The sequence below is a fragment of the Lepisma saccharinum genome, chromosome 10, assembly GCF_977018435.1.
Source record: "Lepisma saccharinum chromosome 10, izLepSacc3.1, whole genome shotgun sequence".
Classification (NCBI taxonomy): domain Eukaryota; kingdom Metazoa; phylum Arthropoda; class Insecta; order Zygentoma; family Lepismatidae; genus Lepisma; species Lepisma saccharinum.
In genome coordinates, this window is record NC_139238.1 from 13,159,859 (window position 1) to 13,186,378 (window position 26,520).

The window sequence follows — 26,520 nt, forward strand, 5'->3', positions numbered from 1 at the left end:
CTACGGATCGCATTCGAATTGTAACGCTGCTGCAAGAGGGACGTCGCTGCCTGTGTTGGAGTGAGCCAAAGTGATGTGTCTCGAGTGTGGAAAAAGTTCAGGGAATCACAATCAGTTGATGATCGACCAAGGACAGAGCGACCACGCAAAACAACACACAGGGAAGGTCGGTACGTGGTGATTTCGGCACGTCGTAGACCCACTGCAACTGCTACCAGTTTGTGCCATGATCTGTGGAAGGCCTCAGGAGCGAATGTTTCCAATCAGACAGTGCGGAATCGACTTCATGAGAAAGGATTGACGTCAAGAAGACCCATACCCAAGGTTCCTCTGAAACTACACCATAAGAGAGACCGTGTAAGGTGGGCAACAATGTACAGTGAATGGAATCAGGAACAGTGGGAGTACACGCTATTCTCGAACCCGTGGTAGCAGGTTTCTCTACAACTGTGGGGGATGGCTTCACGCTGGTGGATGATAACGCTCGACCACATCGAGGCAGAGTGGTTCAAGAGTTCCTTGCTATGCACGGCATTCGACACATGGTGTGGCCAGCGTATTCTCCAGACATGAACTGCGTGGAACATGCATGGGGTCACCTGAAGCGAGCAATTGTCAGCCGCGAAAATCCTCCTGTGAACAAGGTGCAATTGCGGGATGCTGCCATTCAAGAGTGGGACAGTCTTCCTCAGGAGAAGTTGAAGGCTCTTATCCTTAGCATGCCCCGTACTGTTCAAGCATGCCTTCTGGCTCGAGGTGGCTATACACGGTACTGAACACCCATCTGTTGATCCCAAGCATGCCTGCGAGCCGTAGGTACACGGTATTACACTGCCTTTCTTTTGTGTTTCGCATCCCACACTTTCAATCTTGTAATTCTGGTGTGATTTTGTTTCTTCTGCATGGCTGCACTGTTTTCTTTCTGTTTGTATGTCTCCTCTGTATTTTTGAATATGATTCCATGTATCTAGTACAATAAAATGATCATAAACCCTGAATATGCAAAACTTTTTTTGAGCACTGTATTTATTTATTTATTTCGTCTTCTTTTACATGGCGAAGTTAAGGCTGTGGAGCCTTTTCTTCCACTTGACCATGTTTACAAAAAAATTGAATATGAAATAATTGAAATATTGAAAAAAAAGGAAGAAAAAATATATAAAAATTACAGAGAAATAAAAAATACAAAGAAAATTACATATAAGATAGGTAATCTAATCTATTCGTGGAGGCGATGTGATCAGTACCACGCTGCGGCCCCCTTACGTCATTTCCTTCATCCAATTTTCTCTTCGATAGCAGAAGAATTTAAATCTACGGTCACATAACTTCATTATTATTAGCTTATCTATAGAAAGCGTCAATTAAGATTGAGTGAATGAAGGGATTTAACAGAAATTGAATTTTTATTGATATCAAAATAAATCAAATCAATTAATACATGTAAAGTATACCTGTACAGTAATGAAAAAATAAGTTTCCCCATAAAATCTTAATACCAGTAGAATTCTGGGGAAATATTTCTTTCCACGACTGTACATTGCCAGTTAATTTTTTACTTATTCTTAAGTATCCTGGCATTTTATTTACTCATCTGTTTACAGTGACGTCATGGATACCGACGAATCAGAGGACGTCGAGATGAAAGAAGCCGAAGCGCAGGACATCCCGATGGAAATTGTCTTCGATGAAGACCTGGCCAAAAGGAAGCGCATGTTTGACAACATAAAGAGAAGGAGGGGCTACTACTCCGAACTCGCAGCTAGCGACACTCCGGTTCCTGAACGGTACAAGCGCTTGACGGGGCCATTCCAAAGGACCAAGGTGGCTTGGATAGCTAGGCAGGAGAGGCATGTTCCAGTCTTGGCGAACGTCTCGCATTGTTTGAAGCCGAGGAACTTAGCACCGCAGGAAACATGGATAATATCCGAGTATCAAAAGAATATAGTAAGTACGACTGTATCTATACTCTATCCCGGGAATCCCTGAAGCAAGGCCGTGCATAACGGTAGAGAAGGGAAGAAAGAGAGTGGGCGGAGCAAAGATGCAAAGGCTGGTAGCTGCAGTAGCTTTTCCCCCCTCCAAGTAAACCCTCGCACATGTTCGTTGACTCTCGTTTCAGTACTTGCGCAGAGACTTGCTTTCGTTCGCTCGTTCCTACTCGGGACAGAGTGTAGGTCGTATTTAGTCTGGGGAGGGCGGACCGCCCACAAAACGTACCTACACACTGTCTCGGGCATCTGTGGAGCAAGGCTGCGCATAACTGCAGAGAAGGGGAGAAAGCTAGTGGGCAAAGCAAAGCAAATGCGTGCTGCTATAAATCGGCTGATGGCTGCTGTAGCCGCGTTTTCTCTTCGATACTTCCCCCCTCACGCGCTCATTAGTCGAGTCCTCTCGAGTCGCTATTTGCAGAGATTTGTTTTCATTCGCTTGCTCCAGAGACTCCCTGGACCAGGGGTGCCCATCCCCTTCGAGGCCTATGACGCACTCCTCCCACAAACGGTAGAACATTCCACACGTCCCCCCTTTATGCCAAATTATTTACTCAAATTATTTTGGTCAGACAAAATTTTGGGAAATATAATACAGACATATTTGAGCAATATATGTTTTCTTCAGGCACTTTAGGCTCACTTTCAGCTTTGCTAACATAAAACGTACTGAACCTTGTTTTTCACAGTTTGTCTGTTTGACTAACCTTGTATTAATGAAAAACCAGCCAGTCCCCACCTCTTTTCAAACCGATTCTAAAGGCATAAAAGGTGATGCTTCATTTCAATCCCATCACCGCGATCATCCACATAATAACCATACCAGTGGCGGCAATTGGGTTCCAAAACTGGGAGGACAAGGTGCGAAATCTGGGAGGGGGGTAAGGACAGTTTACTTTCCCTTAGTATATAAGATTTAGCATAGTGCGGAGTGCAACTGCTCCCCCTCCCACGCCCACCTAATCGCCGCCACTGATCACAACTAAAAATCAATAACAAGTCAATCAAACGAAACAATAACCCCCATTTGTGTGTGAAGATATGTAGAATTGGTGTAAAATTTTGCTCCCCCCCCAAAAAAAAATCTTCCTGTGGGCACCCCTGCCCGGGACATAGTGTAATCCAAAATCAAATAAGCAAAATACGTGTTTGCTGTTGTATAATAATAAGTTGGAGTTGGTTTATTTCAGCAATACTTGCATAAAGATAAGAATTAGATTGTGAAAGTTTTGCATCGAGAGTGCCTGCGAAAATTTACTACCACCACTAATAATAATAACACGCAAGAAAATAACGATTAGGTGACTTTATTTTTGATTAGCTGAACCTCACAACCTTATTGGTATTCAATAAATAAATTCATTTAAAATTTTTGACAGTAATTCCTTTCACAAGACAGCTGTTTTGTACACATTTTAGTGATATTAACTACAAACAAGATACATGATGAATTTTTATCTCTACTTTATGCCATGTTTTATCTAATTTTTTTTAGCTTTTCGAGAAGTACAGGCCTTTTACACTGTATCTGAGGAAGCTTTAGTGCTTTATGTGTTGTGTATGTCCTGTGCAGGTTCCTACAACTTTGAACTTTGAACCCTTCCCAAGGGGCCCTTTACACCCCTTTTTAAACCTTAAGGTAAGGAGCGTGATCTAAGGTCGGAATTTTTCCAGCCTTGTCCCCGCATAAAAGCGGCTCTGGGGCTCACCCAGTCTGAAATCAATGGGTACCTGGGGGCAACCCTGGGAGTAAAGGCGGCCGGAACCTGGTGCTGATCACATCATATCCAAAATGGCCGAGATCGAGAATGTGTCATCATGGCACGGTGCTATAGGCACCAGTCACTCAAATAATAATAATAATAATTACAAGTATGAAACTTGGTTAGCCTGTTCGGACCACTCCCGAAATATATTTCTAGACCCCTATCTACTCCCTTGCTGTAATAAGAAATCCGATAATCAGTTTTCTTTAAATCGTAACGTTCTGCTAGGAACGTGGGATCGAACCAAGAACCTTAACTATTCTGGTGGATGATGTAGCTCGTTTAATCATTCATCGCCATTAGTGAGCACTCGCTCTTGGCAGATAGCTTGATGGTAATGAGCAGCGAGAGTTTAACTATACACACTTGGAAATGGCAAAACCCAATCACTTGGATTTTATACCTTCAAGTCTAGATCAACATGGTTGGAATAGGATAATACCTGTCTATCTTCGATGATGAAGTTCCCTGCTGACAGCTCTTAGAATCGATCCGTACTGGATCGATCAATCTCCCCAGTTGCTTCTCGTTCCAAGACTCAAGACAAAAGACCCCACACTACCCGTTGCTCTCTAACTTATTCCTTCTTCCGATCCCCTGGTCATTGGCCTGCCATTCCAGGTGATCATCACCTTAACTCAAATAAACCAGGAAGATTTGTTGATTACTGACATGACATTGTTTGAATGTCTGAGAGAGCAACGGACGGTGATTGAGTATAAGAATTCTGGCTTGATATAATTCTCTATTTAGAAGAGATTGATACGAAATAAACTCCTCTGAAGAAGCCTTATTTGGAGTCAGACTGACTATTCCACTTCTAATCCTTAGCAGTAAGGAGGAGTCACGTATGTCCAAATTACTGACTCTCTTTTAAGATTCAGACATATTCATAAGAATACATTAGTTCCTCTCTGCTGTGAATTTGATAAATTGTAGTTACGTCCTCTGGTCCACACACGACGAAATATCATACTATATTTGTCTAAAAATAGTATCTTGTGAACAAATTATTGTTCTTTCACAGGCTTTCCCAATGAAGGCTTTCAAACCGAAAGTCCAAATACCCGACGTCGTCCCACCTAGGTCGCTGCCAAGAAGGGTGGCGGTAGAGAGGAAGAAGAGGAACTACGAGATGTGGTACATCGAAGACCTGATTAAGAAAGTAGGGGTGGATGAGCAGGACTTGATTCCACCAAGGGCCCTCGTCCCGAGCAGCAACCTTAGGGACGTATTTGGTCTTTTCCCAACCGTCCACTACCTCCCACTGGAGTTGTTCGACGATAACGAATTTGATTGCAGGTATGCGAGGCGACACACGTCAATTACATTCTGTAAGCAGTTAATTTCTTCCTCTGGCGACTTTTCGGTGTGTTCGTGCAAGATTTTACCAGAGTTTTCAATCTAGAGCTGTAGGTACCTTTTTTAATGACAATCGGGAGTAAATATAGCACCAAAACGACTAAATTATACCATTGTGAACATTTTGGGGAGTGTCGCGAAGAAGTTTGAGGTTATTTAGGTTCATGTTCGATGCGCCTTTTTAAAGAAAGATCCTTAAAGGGAGCTTTCAGACCGAAGCGACAAGGCCCTCACCCAGTTTGCAGAAAAGCATTCACTGCGCATGCGCTACCAACAGACAAAGGAGACACGATATTCAGCACACGGCTTAGTCCCAGCGACACACGTGCAGCTTGTCGTATTTCGAAGAAATGTGCAGCCCCAGATAAGGATAGTTTTACTTGTGGTGTAACTGAACAGTTAAAAAATAATTATGTAGATTTTGCATTTGATTTCAAGAGAATAAACTCGCTCCAATCAGATATAATATGGCGATTCCATCACTTTTTTGTTTCTTTTTTTACATCGCCTTACTTCGGTACAAAAGGATGCATGTATTTCTGAAGTAAATTTGAAATTTGAAATTCACTTAATATCACTTTTTAAACCATCTTTAAGAATAAATCTTATTATAAGTTTCACTTTTATTAATGAAATAAATGGAAAGGGAATCTTAGCAACAAATTGAACATTTGTGAAAATGTCGCGAAGGGTTTTGAAAGGTGATGTTAGGATATATGTGGATGAATGACTGATTTGTTTTAAATTCTTTTGAAGAAAACATATACATTATAAATCTTAAAAAAAAAAAATCAACAAATTTCATCTGTTAAAACTCTTTTCTTACATCCCACCCACTGCTTTGTGCAAAGTAATTATAACCTCTAAAGTCACACATTATTACGTTGGCAATCTGAAACCCGCATATTCAACTATTAGGTTTATACTCATTATTCCATCATTTTCATTTATCATCTATGTTTCAATTTTTTTTAAAAGTGCTATTTTCTTCCCCAACACCTTGCCTTGGGATATCGAATGGACATCAAATGAATATCCAGAAATGGCTACCTAATGAACATCCAGTGTATATCAAGAACTGGATAACGAATGGACATCCAGTAGATATCCAGAATTGGGTATCTAATGGACATCCAATGAATTAAGACATACGCACATAAGAGGGAGAATGGGGCCTCCCCGATGGCGAAGTGGTAGCGTCGCCGCCTTGTAATTAAGAGGTTCCGGGTTCGATACCCGGTGGAGGCACATGGCACAGTGGTTCGGATCCCACTTTAAACTGTAGGTCCAGTCCCGATTAGCCTTTCTGTGCATAAAGTGGACTTATATCACCAAATCAACCAACCAATCGAATGACATCGACAATATTATAGGGCTATGGCCTATCGACAATATAAACAGAGAGCTGCCAAATACTGGTTCAAGGAAGGCCAAGAAGAGAGAGTTTACAAAGTAATTGGCAGAGAGTGCCGGTGCATGGTGACGCCATTTTAAGCCATTACCATAAAATAGAAGCGCCATGCTGAGAAACTATAGCGTGAAACAATTCTTACAGTTCATATTATTTCGTTTCAGAATTCCAGAAGAATGGGTCAGGCTGGGTGAAATTGACGGAGTGTTGCACCCGGTTCCCGCGAAAGCGTTCGTGCCGTTGAGGGACGTCGAGCCGGAGACGAAGTACCTCGTTTCGTCGCCCAACTTTGACCGACTCAAGCGAGTCCCGCCGGCGTACGGCTGGGTCCATGCTGCTGTGATGGGGTACGATTTCAAGACGAATCTGTATCAAGTGGTCACCACGAAGAACAACATGGAGCACCACCTACCACGGATATACGTGCTGTTCAGGGCTGAAGACCCCAGCGTTTTTGCGTCACGGGTGAAGGACGCTGTTCAGCAGCGGAAGGAAGCTGAGAATCTGATCAGGTAAACTTTGCCTTCTGTGGATGTGGGCGGTAGGGGAAGACATATATATTTCTGTTTCAAGGTGTTTGTACTAAAAAGGAATAAGAAATAACAAACCCCATACAAGAAGAAATCTTCAAAGAACATCCGTTGGATATCCACAATGCCCAGTTCAGATTCATTGATATAATTTATTTATTTACAACTTTGTTTACATGGCGAAGTTAAGCCATTAATGGCTTCTCTTCCACTTAACCATTAATTATAATGTTCATTTTTCTTTACAGTTAATTATATTCAATTAAAAAATTAAAAATAAAGTGACAATAGAGAAGTAAGTAATAAAATTAAAATTAAAATTGAAATAAAATAAAAGTAATACAGTTTGCATACGAACAGTAAAAAAGTGGATTAACCATTAATCACAGTAGATTATTTTCTACTAACACAATGAAAAATATATCCGAAGAGTAAAATTAAAAATAAATGCAGTACAGTTTCTATATGAACACACGCACACACATACACACACAACTACCTATAGAGAAAGCAAATTTCGTTAGCTAAAAGTATTATGCATTGTTTTCTGGGAATTCATTCTAGGTCCAAAATGTTTAACATGTGTAATTTTGATTTTCTTTTGAATTAATTTCCATTTAGATATCCTGTTTTGGATATCCATTTCTGGATGCACATCGGATGTCAATCGGATATGTATCTTTGGACACCCATTGGGTATCCCTTTCTGGGTATCCTTTGGATGTCAGTGTGGCCAATTTATGGATATCCATTGTATGTCAATCTGATATCCATTTATGGATATCCATTGGATGTTCATTAATATTCATTGCCAGATATAAAAGGAATGTCCATTTCTGGGTATCCAGGGGGACGTCCAATCAATGTTCTTTGGAACTTCGTTACTAATATCCAACATATATCTGTAATCCATTGGATGTCTACTGGACATCTGTTTGAAACTTGGGCAGTAAGAGTTATTAACAACAATAAGAAGAAAACATTACAATTATATAATTTTAATATGTGCGATCCAGAAGTTAGGTCCTTCCCCGCTCTCTCTCTTCCTCTCCGACTCTCTTATTCTATTTTTAACTCTCGTATTCTCCTTCTAACTCTCTTCCCTCTCTCTCTCTTATTCTCCATCTCACTCTCTCTCTCTTATTCTCTCTCCAACTCTCTATCTTATTTTCCCTCTAACTCTCTCTTATTCTCCATCTCTCTCTCTCTCTCTTTCTCCATCTCACTCTCTCTCTTATATTCCCTCTAACTCTCTCTTATTCTCCCTCTATCTCTCTCTCTCTCTTATTCTCCATCTCACTCTCTCCCTTATTCTCCCTCTAACCCTCTCTCACCTATTCTCCCTCTAAACTCTCTATCTCCATCTCTCCCTGTCTCCATGGAGACAGACAGGAGAGGGAAAGAGCAGTGGGATAAAGACAGAAAGAATGAAAGCTTAAGCAAAGGAGTAAAGGTGGGGGGGAGTACAGAAAACGATAGAGGAAGAGTAGTAGAATAAGGAATGAACCGGAAAGAGATAACCAACTAACTAGCTAACACTCTAGCCTTCTTAAACTCGAAGGTTCATGGCTGCACCAACACAGGCCTTCCATCTTTCCCTATGTTGAGCAAGATATATATATACTCTTTTCCATCCCTACCGATTTCCCTTAGGTCCATCTCAACGTTGTCCCTGCATCTTCGTCTTAGCCTTCCTACAGGTCTCTTACCATCAGGTTTCCCAACAAGAATCCTGTAAACTCCTCTTTCCTCTCCCATTCGTGCCACATAGCCTTCCCACCTAAGTCTTCTTGATTTAATTATTCTAATAATATCTGGACATGAATACAAATTATGTACTTCTAAGTTATGTAACCTTCTCCACTTACCTGTCTCCTCATCCCTTTTAGGTCCAAAGATTTTCCTAAGGATCTTATTTTCAAATACTTTCAATTTATGTTCCTCTTTCAATGTGAGGGACCAAGTTTCACACCCATCTAATACGACAGGCAAAATTACTGTTTTGTATATTTTAACTTTTAGTTTCTTAGATATTAAACGAGAAGACAAAAGTTTATGAAGAGAGAAGTAACATGCATTTCCTGAATTAAGCCTACTTTTTATTTCCTCTTTAATATAATTTTCATTTGTTAATATTACTCCTAAGTATTTGAATTTGGAAACTGATTCAAATGAGTTGCTATCAATAATTAGATTTTGATTATTACCTAACACTTGGTTTCGGCCTGTAAGCATATATTTAGTTTTATCTTTGTTAATTTCCAAACCTATCTCTTTAGCAGTTTTGAAAAATATTTTAGCATTATTCTTAATTGTATTTATATCATACCCTAATATGTCTACATCATCTGCATATGCTAACAACTGAGTCACACCATTTAATTTTAGTCCTTCGTTATTTCTTTTACCTTCCTAACAGCATATTCTAAGGCAAAATTAAAGAGCAATGGAGATAATTCATCTCCTTGTTTTAACCCATCATGAATTGTAAATTTGTCAGACATATTAATACCCACACGAATTTTACTTTCTGTTTCACTGGTGCATATTTTTATCATACTAACAAGCTTCTTAGGTATTCCAAACTCGACTAATATATTATATAATTTATATCTTTTGACCGAATCATATGCTTTTTTGAAATCAATGAATAGCTGATGGACATTTTGATTATATTCCCACTTTCTTTCAAGTGTCTGTCTGATGTGAAAAATTTGAACTGTAGTTGATCTGTTACGTTTAAATCCACATTGATAATCACCTATAATTTCATTAGCATATGGGGTAAGTCTTGTTAAAAGAATGTTACATAATATTTTATATGTTGTTGAGAGTAGATAAATTCCACGGTAATTATTGCAGTTCATTTTATCACCTTTTTTAAACACAGGAACAATTATGGATTCTTTCCACTGTTGAGGGATTTCTTCTTTATTCCATATTAAACAAATTAATTTATGAATTTGACATATTAATGAATTTCCATAATATTTAATTAACTCAGCTGGTATTAAATCAATGCCAGGTGCTTTGTTATTCTTTAGCCTTTAATAGCATCTTTAACTTCAGTCAAGTTAGGTTCTGGAACCAAAGGTTCTGCTGTGTATACTTCATTTACTTCTGATTTATCTCCTACATAAACATTTAAAAGTTCATTAAAGTAGTTCTTCCATCTATTTAGAATATCGCTTGGGTCAGCTAGAAAATCACCGTCTTTATCTTTTATCAAGTTTACTTTAGGTTGCCACCCCTTTCTAAATTCATTTACACCTTTATATAAATCTCTGATATTTTTGTTTTTGCTGTTTGTTTCAATTTCGTTAATTTTGCTTTTCAAGTAATCTCTTTTTTTACTTCTAAACGTGCGGTTAACTTCTCGCTTTATTCTATTATAATTGCTTAGATTTGTATCATCAAAGTTATTTAACCACCTAAGTCTAGCCTGATTTCTTATTTCTATTAGATTATGACATTCATTATCAAAACATGGTTTACTTTTTCTTGGTTTATGGTATCCTATACTTTCTTTAGCTGCTGATTCTATTCCATTACGTATGCGCTCCCAATTCTTATTTACGTCCGTTTCATTTATATTTTCATCATCATTTAAATCCTGCAAAACATCAAATCTATTTGACAGTTTAATTTGGTAATCTTTCTTAATTCTTTCATCAGTAAACTTTCCTGTATCAAATTTTATAACTTTTAGATTTTGTTGCTTATGATTTATCACTGAGAGTCTTTCTCTTAATTTAGCAATTACTAAATAATGGTCACTGGCACAGTCAGCACCTCTATGTGTACGAATGTCAATTATACTAGTATGCCTTCTCTTATCAATGAGAATATGATCTATCTGATTATGAGTTTTACCATCTGGAGAAGACCAGGTATATTTATGGATATCTTTATGTTTTAAAGTGGTACTTTTTACAATTAAATTCTTTGAGGTTGCAAAAGTAATCAATCTTATACCATTATCATTACTTAATTCATGAAGACTTTCTTTACCAATCGTGGGTTTAAATGTCTCTTCTTTGCCAATCTGTGCATTACAGTCACCTGACAGAATTTTCATATCATACTGAGAAAATTTATCAAAGACCTGTTCTAACTCTGCATAAAAATCATCTTTAGTATTATCATCTTTATCTTCCGTTGGTGCATGTATGTTTATTAAGAAAGAAATAACCAGGAAAAAAAATTCCAGAACCAAGAATGGAATAAGAAAAACTATAAAGAAGATTCAAGGAAGAAATAAAAGAAGGAATACAGATAGTGAGAAGGGATACAGATAGAGTAAGAAATGAAACTTCTTTTTATTCCAGAAGGGAGGTAAATGACTTCCCTTGACTCTCCCTATTGGCCCCTATGTTCGCAAAGGCTCACATTTCCATTTTTATTTCTCTGGTGGTCTCTACCAAAACTAGTCTTGATCATAAATTCACATCTACATTTCAACAGAACTCAAATATTCATCAGAAAAGAGAAAAATATGTTCTTTTGCTTGTCTCCGCGACATCTCAAGTGTCAAAATTACAATCGTATACCGAGCTACAAAAATTGTGGAAACATTAAGTGAGATTGCAAGAATAGGGTCTGCATAAAATATATTTTAAAGAAGGCTGAAAGATGAAAATATGTGTCTGAATTCCAGAATGAATTCATTCAAGGCTACAGAAAGCGTACGTGGTAGCATTTGTTACTCTATTTCGTGGTTTCATTCTGAGAGCCGGTATGCTCTCGTGGTTAAATCACATTTCCTGCAAGGGGAAGTACCTTTGTTATTTTAGTTCGCTTGAGCCGGAGCTTCTGTGTGGAATTCTGAATTGCTAATTACATTAAGAGCGTTTTATGTCCTAACCACAATGGTCCTCGCGTACATCCAGAGTACCACAAGCATATACAACTGCTGTAGGAGAAGCGAAAAGATGAAAGTAACTTGTGGCATTCCAGGAGGTTTTTTTCACTACCCTGGTTTCACTGCCAGGCTTGAATAGCCCTTACCCTTTTAAGTAGGTACGTACTGCCTATAAATAATGTTGCCTCTGTGGCAGACCATGTTGTGAGGTCAACTGATGAATGGTAAATGATGATTAGGGAGCGGAAGTTGATGACCTAAAAACATAGGTATATGACCTATAGAATGTCCTAAAAAATGGGAAAAAACGACGTAAAAATACAAAAAATAACCATTAAATTTATTAGTTTAAGGTTAAAAATTGAAATGAAAATAAAATTAAACAAAATATAATCTTTCTTTCAAAAAAAGGGCAGCAAATGATACCACGTGCACATTCAATTAAAATATTCCACGAGGATTTCCTATGGAAACAACCGAATAATTTTAAAACATTTTAATGAAAAATTCGTATACACTGAATGAATTGGTGTGAAATGCATTAATTTCCCACATCTTTGCCTGGTGATATAGTTTGTTGTGTTCCTGTGGCACTGTAAAGAAATATAAATATCACGATCCACGTAAGACAATTTTGTTTAGAAATTTAACAAACCGTATAAAAAAATAGGGAAACCAAAATCAGGGACGCATCCGGGAGAGAGTTCATAGAAAAAAGTACGTCGGAAAAGTAATTTTTAACATCAGAAATTGTTTGAAATATCTCGCATACAAGTACTTTCTAAATATTTAACGATTTTTTCCACTTACCTTACAGAAAGTTGCAGTACACCACCCTTGTCTTTCGGAGGTTCTCAAACGAGAATCTTGGTCTGTTGTCAGCCAGACTCAAGAATATTACCAGAATGAAAGAAGTAAAAAAATATGATGAAAAAATACACCGAATATTGCGAAAAATGACGGGAAAATGCCGAAAATCGGGGAAAATGACCTAAAACCTGAAAATTGGTAAAAAATGGAAAAAATACACTTTAAAATTACCTTTTTTTTGGATTCTAGACGAAAGGTAATATTGTGTATATTTAATGGGCATCGTGTCCGAGATGTCAGAAAAAAATATGACATTTCATCAACTTCCGCTCCCTAATGATGATCATAGTAATATTCTGCAGAAAGTGCAACATATGGCAACTTCTGACCGGAAAGTCGTAACCAAGCTAGTTTGCTCTCTCTCCTCTCGCTCACTGTCTCTCTCCCTATCATTGTCCCTCCTCTCTCTCTCTCTCTCTCTCTCTACGTATCCACTCTCTCTCTCTCTTTCTCGGTACATTCGAGCTTTCCCTCTTTGTTATTCTGTCTCTCGCTCTCCCCATCTATCATTCTCTCTTCCTCTTTTTCACTCTCTCCTTCTTTCGTCTCATTCTCTCTCTCTCTCTCTCTCTCTCTCTTTGCCCCCTCTCTTTCTTCTCCCTTCCCTTCTCTCAATCTCTCTCTCGCTCTTTCCTTGTCTCGCGTTCTCTATCTTGCCTGTCCCCGTGGCGGAGTGGTTAGAACATCGCGCTACAACATCAGGGCTCGCGGGTTCGAATCCGGGCCTAGGCATGGATGGATTCATCAATTTGATCATATCATCACCCATCCCTATCTTCGCAAATTAGCCAAATGTGGCACAAAAAGCGAAGTAAAATAAAGCAAATCAATCAATTTTTCTGTCTCTCCTCTTTCCCACTAGCTCTCATCCTCTCTCGCTCTCTCTCCCTATATGTATACTGTACATATACCGGGTGTCCGAATTGAAACGCCCTAATTTCAAATACTTACGTACGTTAAACATAATATACATGCAAGAACAGTGTGGTAGGTGGTATATAGTAGCTTAGCTGTGGAAATTTTAAATAGGTAATGAATAGTAAGGATTCGTTAATTTTGTATCGTTTAAGAGGGTGAAACGTGAAAATGGCAACCAATGCTGAAAAAGCGCAAACTGTGTAGTGGTACGAAGAATTGGGATCAATTATTGCAGTTCAACGACGGTTTCGTGCAGAGTATCACAGAGACCCTCCCGATGCCAAGAGAATCAAGGAGTTGAAAGCAGCGTTTCTAGAGACAGGATCTGTCGCTAAGAGGCATGGTGGTGGCCGATCACGAACATCAGAGGATTTGATTTTGATTTGATTTGGTGTGTTAAGTCCACTTTATGCACAGTAAGGCTAATCAGGACTGGACTTAAAGTTTAAAGTGGGATCCGAACCACTTGTGCCTCCACCGGGTATCGAACCCCGGGACCCCTTGATTACAAGGCAACGACGCTACCACTGCATCAGAGGAAAATATTCAGCGCATTGCAGATGCATCTGCACGAAGTCCCAAGAAATCCGTTCATAGGGCGTCACGCGAGATTGCTCTCCCAAATTTTGTGTACGAACGGATTTCTTGCAATAATGGACCCCAATTCTGCGTACCACCACACAGTTTCCGCTTTTTCAGCATTGGTTGTCATTTTCACTTTTCACCCCCTGGAACGATACAAAATAAACGAATCCTTACTATTCATTACCTATTTAAAATTTTCACAGCTAAGCTACCGTTACCACCTACCACACTGTTCTTGCATGTATATTATGTTTAATATAAGTATTTGAAATTAGGGTGTTTCAATTCGGACACCCTGTATATAGCCATTAGTATCATGAATAAACCATGGTTAGGTACAGTACACAAATCTTTCGGGCAGTAATCTGAAAGAAATATATGCGTCGTAAGCAAAAATACATTTAACTATGCATAAATACAATGAAAACAGCCGAAAATAGATTTATAATTCTTGAAAGGAGCAAAATATAACACTGAAAAGTTTTACCCATAGTTTCAACAAAACTGAGTGTAGATATTATTGCTGGTTGCTAACCACTATCGACTTTGACAATGATTTTTCTCACATCACCAGATTCCAAGGTCAAATTATCAAGCCCTCCCTACTCTAACCAGCTCCAGTACTATTGGCAATAATGGGGCTACTGTACCAGCCATTGTTTTACGGTTCATTGTTTCTTCTGTCGCTATACAGCGGATTGTATCATAATTAGATAAACAAATTACAAGTTAGTGTCAAAAAGTTTGTACAGATGGTTATGGAAAACAAATGTGAAGTTTCCTTTAAACTGGACAATTTTCTGTGTGGTGCAGAATGCAGGTAGGGTAAAACTAAAGTTATTTTAAAGAAGAGAATTCAGATGAATTATACAAAAATACAAATTAACACACAAGCTGTACTGGCCAAAATAAAATTAACATCCTTTTGTTTTTCATTTTAGGTGTCAGTTATGCATCGACTGCATGTTTTTTGAAGGAATCGAAGAAATAGACGAAGCAAGCCTCGAAAGAGTGCTTTCAATGGCTGTGCGAAACGGAAAGGTCAAACATCCGAAGTTCTATTACGAATTGGTAAGAATCAATTTCATTATATTTACCTTACAGTCTGACACATACAGTGCTAAATTAAGAACTAAAGTCTTAAAGACTGAATTTTCAAGCCAGGAAATATTAATACGTTTAACCAAATTGAGATGACACTTATCAGCAGGGTCCAGGAATTTTAAATAAATTCAATTCCGGTCCAGGAGAGAAAATCAGCAAGCGTAAATGGATTCTGGACAAAATAAACCTTTTTATCTGTAAAGTATCTCGATTCGGTCCAGAAACCTTTTTTCCAAATTAATTTAAATACGGTCCAAGAACCTTTTTTACGGATTAATTATACGAGGGTTGCTATTTATGTATCCGGAATAACAAAAAAAAAATGTATCATTGAAAATGGTTTTAGTGTTTTTCAAAATATTCTCCATGATGATCGATGCACTTTTTCATACGCTTGAACCAATTCTCATAGCACTTTGTCCATTCCGATTGAGGTATCTCGAAAACATGCATTTTAAACGCATCAATCGCTTCTTCTGGCGTCGGAAATCGTTGACCACGTAGCTTATTCTTCACGTACGGGAACAAAAAGAAATCATTGGGTGCTAAATCAGGGTTATACGGCGGATGACCCATCAATTCAATGTTTTCACCGGTCAAATACTGAGTTGTTTGGACCGATGTGTGACACCTCGCATTGTCATGGTGAAGAATGATCCTGCGTCGCTGGTTGCTTTTGCTGATTTCCCCAAAGACTTCTTTCAAACAAATGGTTGTGTACCATTCAGAATTGACGGTTCTACGATTCTCTAGTGGCACTGTAGCCACATGTCCATTTTTTCCAAAAAAACAGGCGACCATTTGCTTCGAAGTTCTTCTTGCACGAACAACTTTTGTTGGGTTTGGCTCATGTTGGAACACCCACACCGTCGAGTGCTTTTTGCTTTCGGGCTCATATGCATAGATCAAAGATTCGTCATCTGTTTAGATGTTATACACGGCTTTAGAAGCACCACGATTGTATTTTGTGAGTATTTGTTTGCACCAAACGACACGAGCCTTTTTTTGAGCGATTGTCAAATTATGCGGGATGCAACGCAAACAAATATTCTTCACGGCTAAATGTTCATGCAATATCTTATTAGTATGCTAGTCATACTAATGCCCAGGGATGCTTCAATCTCGCGATATGTCACATGACGATCTTGCATTATCAGTTCTCGCACAGCATCAATGTTTTCTGGGATAACAAGCGATTTTGGACGGCCTTCTTTAGATTCGTCCGTGAGCGAACGACGGTCACGATTGAATTCACTAAACCAGTGATATACAGTGCTTTTAGATGGTGCCTCATCGCCAAAAGTCGAAGTGAGTTGATCGATGCACTGTTGTTGAGATAATCCACGTCGAAAGTCGTAGAAAATCATTGCTCGAAAACGTTCTCGAGTTAATTCCATTGTTGACCTCCGATTAAATTTTCAAGTCCCTGTAACAAACAAAAAAAGCATCCGTAAGCACAACGATCTGGGTACATATACCATAGAAATGTCCAACTTTACGATGGATATATTAGATGTTACCTAGCAACATTAGTGTTGTCAGTTCCGGATACATAAATAGCAACCTATGTATACGGTTTAGGAACTTTTTTCCGGATCAATTTGAATACGGTCCAGGAACTTTCTTTGCGGATGAATTTAAATAGGTCCAGGAAACTTTCTTCCGAATTAATTTAAATACGGTCCAGGAAATTTTTCCTCATTAATTTAAATACGGTCCAAGTTCCGCATTGAAATGAAACATTACGCAACTTGGACCGAATTTAAATTGTGCGAGAGAAAAAAAGATTCCGGAACCAAATAGAACCCATTAGAATATATGTGTTCCTGGCCTTTAACAATCCTGTTCACTAAATGTTCTGAACCGATTTCTAATGTAAACTCTTCGCGATTCGCCGTTACAACAGTGGCCATTTTGTGAACTTTTGATTGACACACATTCAGTGTTTCCTGTGCGACACGCCTCTAGGATGGCGTAGTCGTACGTTGTAGTTGCATTGAAATCAAGAGGTTCTGGGCTCCATACACGGTGGAGTTTCAGATCCCACTTTGTACTGTAAGACCGTCTCCATTAGCCTAAGTCCACTTTATGCACAGATAAAGTGGACTTATAACTGAAATCACAAACTGAATATCACAGTTTCTTATTCGCACGAGATAGAATTTTAGTGTTTTAAATAACGTCGTAGGCAGCTTTCAGACACAAGTACAAGCTACTTCGCACCCAAGTGGCAAGTGACATGTGCATCTCCAATCTTTAAGGAAAACAAGCACCGCGCATGCGCGACCTACATATCTAACCGACCCGATGCATACTATTGAAAAAACGGCCCAGTTCGAGAGACAAGAAAGCGATATTTGCAGCTTCTCGTGCCACTCCGGTACGAGAGATTGCATTCATATTTGTACGAGGTTTATTTTTTAATTAGGGGCCGTTTTGCGCTCACGTTGGCAAAAATTCGTGCTTGGCGTTTTGCGCATGTGCGTTGTTACCGACATGCCTTGCACGTAAACAGACGCCATTTGCCCGTTGTGAAACGCTTGGTGTGGTTGTGGTGGACAATGGAAGTGGTGCAGGTGATTGAAAAATCCCGCCGAGTGTGAGATACGATCAGGTTTTTGACAGCGAAAAATGTGAAAGCGGAACCAAAGTGAAGGTGACGAACTGTTGAGCCATATCGTCACTGGAGACGAGTCATTTGTGTCCCTCTACACCCCCGAAACAAAACAACAATCCAAGGAATGGCGCTCATGCTCACCGTCGTCTGGGACAGGTTTGGAGTGCTTCTGATTGAGTTTCTGCCGAATGGACAAACAGTTAATGCAGCCGTGTATTGCAACACTCTCAAGAAACTTCGCCGAGCAATACAGAATAAACGACGAGGAATGCTGTCTTCTGGTATCATGTTGTTGCACGACAACGCACGGCCACGCACTGCAGCTGCCACACAGTCGCTCATTGGCTGGGGGCGGATGGATCACCCTACGTACAGTCCGGATCTCAGCCTATTCCTCCACTTGAAGACTTTCCTCGCTGTGGAGCGATTCAACACCGCCGATGAAGCCAAACAGACCGTGACGGATTGGCTGTCTGACCAGGCGGCAGATTTCTTTCATGAGGGTCTACAAAAGCTCATCTACCTCTACGACAAGTGTCTCAACAAGTATGGGAACTACGTTGAGAAGTAGCGGAATGTACATATGAACAGCCACAGAGGTAATTAAATTTCTTCCTTTGCATGTTTTCGTTTTATTTCAAAACGGCTCCTAATTAAAAAATAAATCTGGTAGTTTCTTTTCCAAGTAACAAGTGTGAGCCTTCTCGATGGCGCAGAGGTTAGCACAGAGCGCTACGACGTCAGGGGTCCCGGGTTCGAAACTCGTCCTGAGCATGGGTGTTCTTTCTGGGTGCTCCATCATCAATTTCATCATATCATCACTCATTGTCATATTCACAGAAGCCAAAACTGGCAAAAATGCGAAGTAAAATAAAGCAAATCAACGAAACCAAATGATAAGTGTTCCTCATCATTCGGTCTGAAAAGGTAACAAACGATTCTCCTGGAGACAATATAAAATCTTGCAAACATAAACAAAAACGTTAAACGTTTCGTTCATTGCGAAAGAACACTGGAATTATAAGTTATAATGAAAATCATAACATAGACCCACTTTGGAGTTTTCTTTTTCACAAGTGGAGTGGGCGACCATCTTTAAAATTGAATGTAAATGAAAACATCAAGAATCTCTGTAAAAGGGTTGATGATTTTGAATTGCCTGATGATATTTGGGATTTATAATTTTTAAAAAATATGATAAAAAATTTCATCTTAAAAAAATAATAAGACAGACTGCTTGTTTCACAGTTATGTTGCTACATTCCAACAATGTAACATTGACAAGATCCATTGCATAACATTCTTTTTAAAGATTTGTAACCATTGTTATCACTGTATCTTTAATCAAACTAAAAATAAATGTCTGACGATGGGAAGCGTATGTTCTCCTGAAACGTAACAACAAATTGTATTTTTATGCCTGTAACAACTGTACACTACAAGAAAAATAAATATAACTATATTGTTACATTTAATTTTAATTTATTTTTCTGTCAATGTTTCTTCTCACTTTTATCGTAACGTTATGTATGAACTGCATGTATCAGGTGTGGTGGAACGTTATATGTTGGTGGAGAAGTTGTCATTTACGTATATTCACAAGAAGTCACCCCATAGACCCCTAAACTATAAATGTGAAATTGGTATTAATTATTCGTTAGATAATGAACTATTTCTTTTACTATGTTTACTGTTTATTATGGACCGTGATTTGTGTATAAAATTGTTCGTTATATAATATATATTTTCTTTATTCCGAATATTTCGATTCCACATACGTTCATCTTTTTCAAGAGATACGTGCATAAATTGTCGCAGAAGGAAAGATATTATATACAAATAAATATTTATATAATGAATACTATTGTACGAAGGACAATTAGAAATGATTCTTTTTTTTCAGTCTGAGAAAGAAATTCGTCACCACCACAGGAGGGCGCTGTGCGAAGTGAATTTCATGGATCACGTCCGTGCGAACCCTGGAAAGTTCCCCTTCGTAACTCCTCCTGTGAAGCCACCTATCAAAGTTCCAGAATGTGGTAAGCTCTCTGTTTTTCTTAACTTTTTTTGTATTTTAAGAACGTAGAACGTTTTTAAGTTTGATTGGGCACAAATATAGCTTCTCTGTGAGTGAGTATATATTAAAAACATCGGATTAAATTTGTACCATGAGAGAGTAGGCAAAGCAAAAACATTTAAGCCTATATTTACAAAAAGAAAAGCTGTAGCTTTCGTAGGTGAGGATGTGACTGAATGGCGTACCGAGTAGGGGGTGGCGGTTGGAGGTTCAATTGCCTTAAGGGATACCTGTGAATTTAAAAGCGTGTAAAATTAGCTTTGTTTATCCGCTTTGCTATATACCGTTATGTGCGTGTGTGTGTGTGTTTCCATATGTATATGTTCTCCCAAATGGCGTAATGGTAACGTCGTGGCCTTGTAATCAAGGCGTCCCTGGTTCAATATATATGAGAGTGTGTGTATCTATCTATATATCTATCTATACTTATACGGCCGACCTCCGTACACAAAAAGCCAGAAGTCTCAGGTTTGAATCCCTGTCTGGGTAGGGGTGTTCTTTGTCGATGTCCCGTCATCAATTCATCAATTGCATTATTTCATCACTCATCCTCTTCGTCGCCGGTAGTCAAAAGTGGCAGAAAAGCAGCGCTAAATAATATAAAAAACAAATTTGTATTCTGCATACATGCATGTATGTTATATTGTATGTACTGTATTAAAATCACTCATTTTGTTGGTGTAGTGGTCAGGTTGTCGCCTTGTAATCAAGGGGTTCCGGATTCGATACCCGGTGGAGGCACATAGTGGCTCTGACCACATTTTTTTAAACTGTAGGTCCAGTCCCGATTAGCCTTTCAGTACATGAATTGGATTTAAAAACTTAAACAATCATTTTCTTATCCATAGATAAAGTCCAATTGTTACGTGAACAGCTAACAGAATTATATTGTAATGAAAGATCTCTTAATTAAAATGTCATCTCACGTTGGCTTTTTGCAAATCGATAGGAGTATGCGGTATCCTGAAATTTTTGATACTGGGATTTCATTATATTATTTCCGTCGTAATTGATTTCCGGTGTAATAATGAAATTGGATTTTTTTTCCATAAGGTTAATCATTTGCTTTGATGAGCTATTCATGGACATTACAAGCTGCATGTGGTTTGCTGATTCGAATTATTTTCAAGTTGGGCTGATAAAAATTTTACAAGTCTACCTTTTCTTTGGTAATTTGGGTTTTCAAATGCAGATACTGTTTAATCCTCTTAAATTCGAAATAGTCACGTAAGGGAAACAGTGATTGTACACGAGATAAATAGTCGTGGTGAAGAGGTTTTAGAAAGGGAAATGAATCATTCAATTGCTTTGGTAGGTAGTATTACGTTAATTATTTAAGCAACGAATTACATTATCTTCCTTCCTCCCAAAAAAACCCTTTTAAAAATATGAAAAACTTCATAGTCAGGTGATCTGTGGAATCCATGCAAATGTTTTCCAATTGTGTTAGACACACTTGGAATTCAGTTTGAAGAAGTTCGAACCAAAGATAATGTGCTACGTAGAATTTTTTCGCTGAAAATTTCTACGTAGTACAACTCCTGTGTGTGCCTAATCTACAAAGATAATGTGGTTTTCAAACTTCGCTCCAAAAATCTTAAAATGTACTTATTCCCCAACCCCATCTGAAAAATAGGATAATTATGTTGCCATATTGCCACACACAGTCGTGAATTTCAAGATAGTGCGTCATCCTACATTCCCATAACAACATTAGTTAGTAGTTCAGCGGTTATACTTGCAAAAACCTCTTCAATCTGCTGACTGTGATTCGAACTGAAGTGAGATTTAATGGCAGCAAATTAAGCCATGTGGGGTAAGATCGAAGCGATGTGGGTGTCGCTCAGTATACCAGGATTAAACATTGAATGTTGTTGACGGTAAAACAATTATTGTCAATAACAATATGGAGTTTAATTATGTTTACACGGCCATCGAGAGATCGACATTTGTGACATGAAGCTTGTTCAAACTCTACGTAAGCTGACGAATGTTGCATTCCGTGTTTTCCCTGGAGTAATACAAATATGATTAGCGATTGAATCAATACAATTCACATGTTTAGAATATATCACTCGACCATGTTTGCCGCTGTATGAAAGCCTTTCTAGTGGGAAATATAAAAGAAATCTCAGACAAAATATACTTTTTTTTTTGTTTAAAGCTGGGTAAGTTTCTAAAATGTTTTCCAAAATTCACCATCTTTCTGAAAGGAGGGGGTTCTTGTTAAGTTCCTTATCTTTCTTTGAAGTTGACTCTTTCAAAGTATGTCTATATTTCTCAAAGAAGGTAGCTCGCTCGTAATTCATCTCTTTCTGGTAGTGGTCGTCCAGTTTCTCTGTCTTTTTGGTAGGAGAAGACCTTCCAAGCTCGCCTCAATTTATAGATTAGATCTTACCAACTCCTGTTTCCTTCTGGTAGAAGGTGGCTTACCAGTTCATGTTTCTTTCTGGTGGGAAGTGGCTTCCCAGATATTTTCTTATTTGTAGCAGGTGGCCTTCCATTTCCTCTTTCTTGACTCGACTTGACTTGAGTTGCTACTTTCTTTCTGCTAGAAGGTGGCTTTCCAGGTTCCACCCTATTTCCCGTAGGAGGCGACTTTCCAGTTGTTCTTTCTTTCTGGTAGGCGATGGCTTTCAGCTCCTCTCTCTTTCTGGTCGGAGATTGCATTCCAGTTCCTCTATCCTGGTAGAAGATGGTTTTCCATTTCCTCCTTCTTTCTGGTAGGTGGTGGTCTTCTAGTTTCTCTTCCTTACTGGTAGGATGCAGCTTTCGAGGTTCCTCCATATTACTGGTAGGATGTGGCTTTCTAAATTCCTTCCTATTACTGGTATGAGTTGGCATTCCAGGCTCATCCCCACTTCGGATAGGAGGTGGCTTTGCAGCTTCCATCTTTCTGGTAGGAGATGGCTTTCCAGGTTCCTTCTTATTTCTCGTAGGAGGTGGCTCTCCAGTTGTTCTGTCTTTCAGGTAGGAGGTGTATTTCCAGTTGTTCTTTCTTCCTGGTGGGAGGTAGCTTTCCAGTTCCTCTTTCTTTGTGGTTAATGTGGCTTTCAGGGTTTCTCCCTATTTTTGGTAGGAAGTGGCCGGTGTCCTTGCAGGTTCCTATTTCTTTCTAAAATAAAATTTATCCTAATTGTTCTCTCTGCATTAAGAGATGTGGATCCTTCAAGGTTAATCTTTTTAAATGGAGGCTGTACGTATCAGTTCCCTGTATCTTTATGACAGAAGATGGCTTCATTCGGTTTCCATAAGATGTGAAATTCAACTGTTTATTCCAGATTCCCTTATCGTTCTGGTAGGGATGTGGTTCCTTCCAGACTATTTTATTTCTTTCCAAAGGCAAATGTTTTATTCTCGAGGTTTCTCTCTCTCTCTCTTCCTCTCTGTCTCTCTCTTCAGGGAGATGTTTGCGAAAGAATAAGTTACTGATGGATTTCCTAATGAGATGGAAAAGTTACAACAAGATTTTTGAAAATAACCGAAAACCCAAGATGTCTAACGAACAGCACAAAAGGATGGATGAGCAAATGAAGACTAATGGGTAAAAATGCATAAAACGGAAATCATTTGCTAAAAGAAAGTTTATGTTTACGTTCAAAAGTCAGCCCCACTAAACACGTAATGGCCGGACACGCTTGTTACGCAAATGCCAGTTAAATCAACACGAACCATGTTCACAGAACGTTTGCTCAGGTCAAACGTAACCGCTGAAGTGGATTTGTTTAAAATTGCTCCTGAATTGGAGCTCGGCCCTTTCCATTTGCCTTTGGCGTGAAGGGCAAGTTTAACTTGAAACGTGCTCTTGCGGCGGTTCCTTCTTTCGTTGAGCCTCTGTTCTTCAATGTCAAATGAGGCAGAATAACAAGCTTGCTTACCCCATCCTCTTCTCAGTTTCATCTTTATTTATTTCCTTTTGTTCATAATGTATGGTCGTCTCTCATCGACGGAGCGATGGAAGAAGTGTAGTAGAGAAAAAACTGTTTTGCTGAACGAAACTTCCACGATGTGTTTTCCACACAACTGAACAGCGTGGATTGTTACAATAACATTAATAAAGCTTTTTAAATTAACTATTAAACTGACAAATGGGTCCGTGGTCACTTAACCCACCCTCGATTTTGCAAGGATTTTTTTTTATGAAGATTATGTGTAAGGTAAAGTAGTAGTCAAAATGTGCATTTGACTGCAACCCTGATTTTTCGACCCCTCAGAAAATCGCACCGAAACCTCAAAAACTCACTTTCTCTCCACGTTTCGCGCCTCATTTATTGCGCTGACGATGTTTCACGGCGCAGAAAAGCCGTAATGAGTAAATTCACTTTCTCATCCTTGAAGGATGAATGCACCTTATCGTAATTTTTTTCTAAGTCCGGGCCAAATGTTTATATATCGCGAGCTTTGTAAAAACCTCTCGCGAAACGATGTGCCACACATACACACACACATATGCGCGTGCTGGCGCCTCTCATTATTTTTCCGTATTGTGACGCAAGCAAACAAACAAATAATAATAATAATTGTTTTTTTTTAGGATTCCTGGCCCCTATAACCTCGCCAGGGTGCGTGGTGCCCAACCAAAAAAAGTAAAAGGTTCTCTAACGGCTGCGGTTGTAGATAACCACACCTCTATAGAGTTTCACGTGTTTCTTTTTTTTTTTCTCAAACTTCCATGAAACTCTACAGAGGACCTCCGTAAATGCATGCAACGTGTACTAACGACTCTAGTGTTATTTTTTGATGTTGTAATATTTTTGGATATAGAGTTTTATTGTGAGATAGATAAAATAATTATGTTTATTATAATATTTTTTTGATGAAGATGGAGAATGTATATGTGCGTGTTACAAATAAAGTTGCATGCTCTTTTTTCTAGTGTGTGTATGTATGTGTACGTGTGTTTTTGATGTTTCGACAGCATCTGAAACGAAAGAATTTTATTGTTAATTTTCTCATGTAAAAAAAAAAACAACAAAAAAAATTTTGTGCAAAATTCTGATTTGTCTCTCGTGCTATAGTGATGAAAAAAAAAGAAGAAGACATTGTAACTGATAACTGATGAAATTGACATTTGTAACTGATCTGAACTAGTGAAATTCGTATTGTGGCATTGTAACTGATTGTGCTAGTTCTTATTGTGCAAGAAAAGATGTTAAAAACCTGTTAAAACTGCTCTGTGACCCTCTCGTTCTTCACGTCGTGGACGAAGGACTTCTCGGCGACCAGGATGACGCTACACACTGTGTCCTCGGGCAACGGACTGTTGAACTCGCAGACAACCTTGATGTTGGTGCGATCGTTGACCACTACCTGTTTTCTTTTCGTGGTATTGATGACGGACATGGGTCTGTGGGTTTTGAATTCGCTGGGCGTGTAGTACATGTCCACGCTTCCTTCGGTCACGCGCTTGTAAGCCGTGTAAGCTTCGTAAAGTTTTAGGTAATCGTCTTTGGTCATGTCCAGGTTGTAATTCTCGCGCGGGAACACTTCGTTGCGTCCATTCTTGAGGTAAACGTTCTTGATCTTGCAGTCGTCGAATTTGCTGGAATCTTTCTCCTGATTCTTGTCCCTCCCGGTCTGAAAGAGTACAATGACGAAATCTGGCATGTCGAACTGTATGTTGTTGAACTGCGTCGTCACGTCGAATTCCATGTGACTTCCCGACGCTAACTTCTGCACGCACTGGTAACCGTGAAAGTGAATCGGCACCTGCGGATTCTTCAAGATCTCCGCTTTGTACTTGAGGGCGTAGTTCGTTTCGTATTCCACCACCGGCATTCTCAACTCCATGCTCCGGATGACGCATTTCGCCGCTTCGGGTAAAGTGTTGGGTAGTGGCGTGGTGCCGTCCGGACCCAAAGTAGCGTATCGCATCAGTGCGTCGTTGTCGTTGGCCGCTCTTCGAAAGGTGACGCGCAGTCCTCCCTTCCACATGATCTCCTTGTAGTCCGAGAAGAATCCCGGCAGCAGACGCATGGGAAAGAGCACCGTGTGACTTCTCGTCGATATTTTGGTCCCCGCTTCGAAACCTCCCGCCTGATAGTATGCTGCGTCCGTTTTGGATAATTTCAATGTTCCCACTGCCGTTGACGTGATGCCTGGATAATCTATTCTGTCGATGACGGTGTTGTGTTTCCTCACCTCCACCTGCGAGAACAGGTGAGGCACGAAGTTGTCCACGAGTATCAAATTGGCATTGGGCGGAAACGCGTCTCCGCTTTCCTTCTTCACCACGTCGAATTGAAGGTAGAGGTCCGCTCTGTGAGGATGAACGAACCCATCGCCTACGTCCACGTCGTATTCGATCTCCCTGTTTGCTTCGTTGAGATTGGCGAACGTGCGACGGTTGGGAGGGAAAGATTGCAATTCGTAACTTTCGATTTGCTCCATTTTTTCACTATGCGTGTTATTTATTATACGTTGATCTC

The 26,520-nt window shown here is 39.2% G+C and overlaps 1 protein-coding gene across 1 annotated transcript in view; it reads left to right on the plus strand.

The window, feature by feature from the left end:
* Nucleotides 1-1,799: 1,799 nt before the first annotated feature.
* Nucleotides 1,800-26,520, plus strand: part of LOC145994472 (dynein axonemal heavy chain 1-like) — a 1,132,367-nt gene continuing 1,107,646 nt past the window's right edge. Inside the window, exons 1-5 of the mRNA XM_083130607.1 lie at nucleotides 1,800-1,947; nucleotides 4,785-5,059; nucleotides 6,695-7,042; nucleotides 15,236-15,365; nucleotides 19,919-20,054. Of these exons, the coding sequence (XP_082986733.1) occupies nucleotides 4,794-5,059; nucleotides 6,695-7,042; nucleotides 15,236-15,365; nucleotides 19,919-20,054 (880 nt within the window). The 5' untranslated portion in view covers nucleotides 1,800-1,947; nucleotides 4,785-4,793. The remainder of the gene's footprint in view (nucleotides 1,948-4,784; nucleotides 5,060-6,694; nucleotides 7,043-15,235; nucleotides 15,366-19,918; nucleotides 20,055-26,520) is intronic.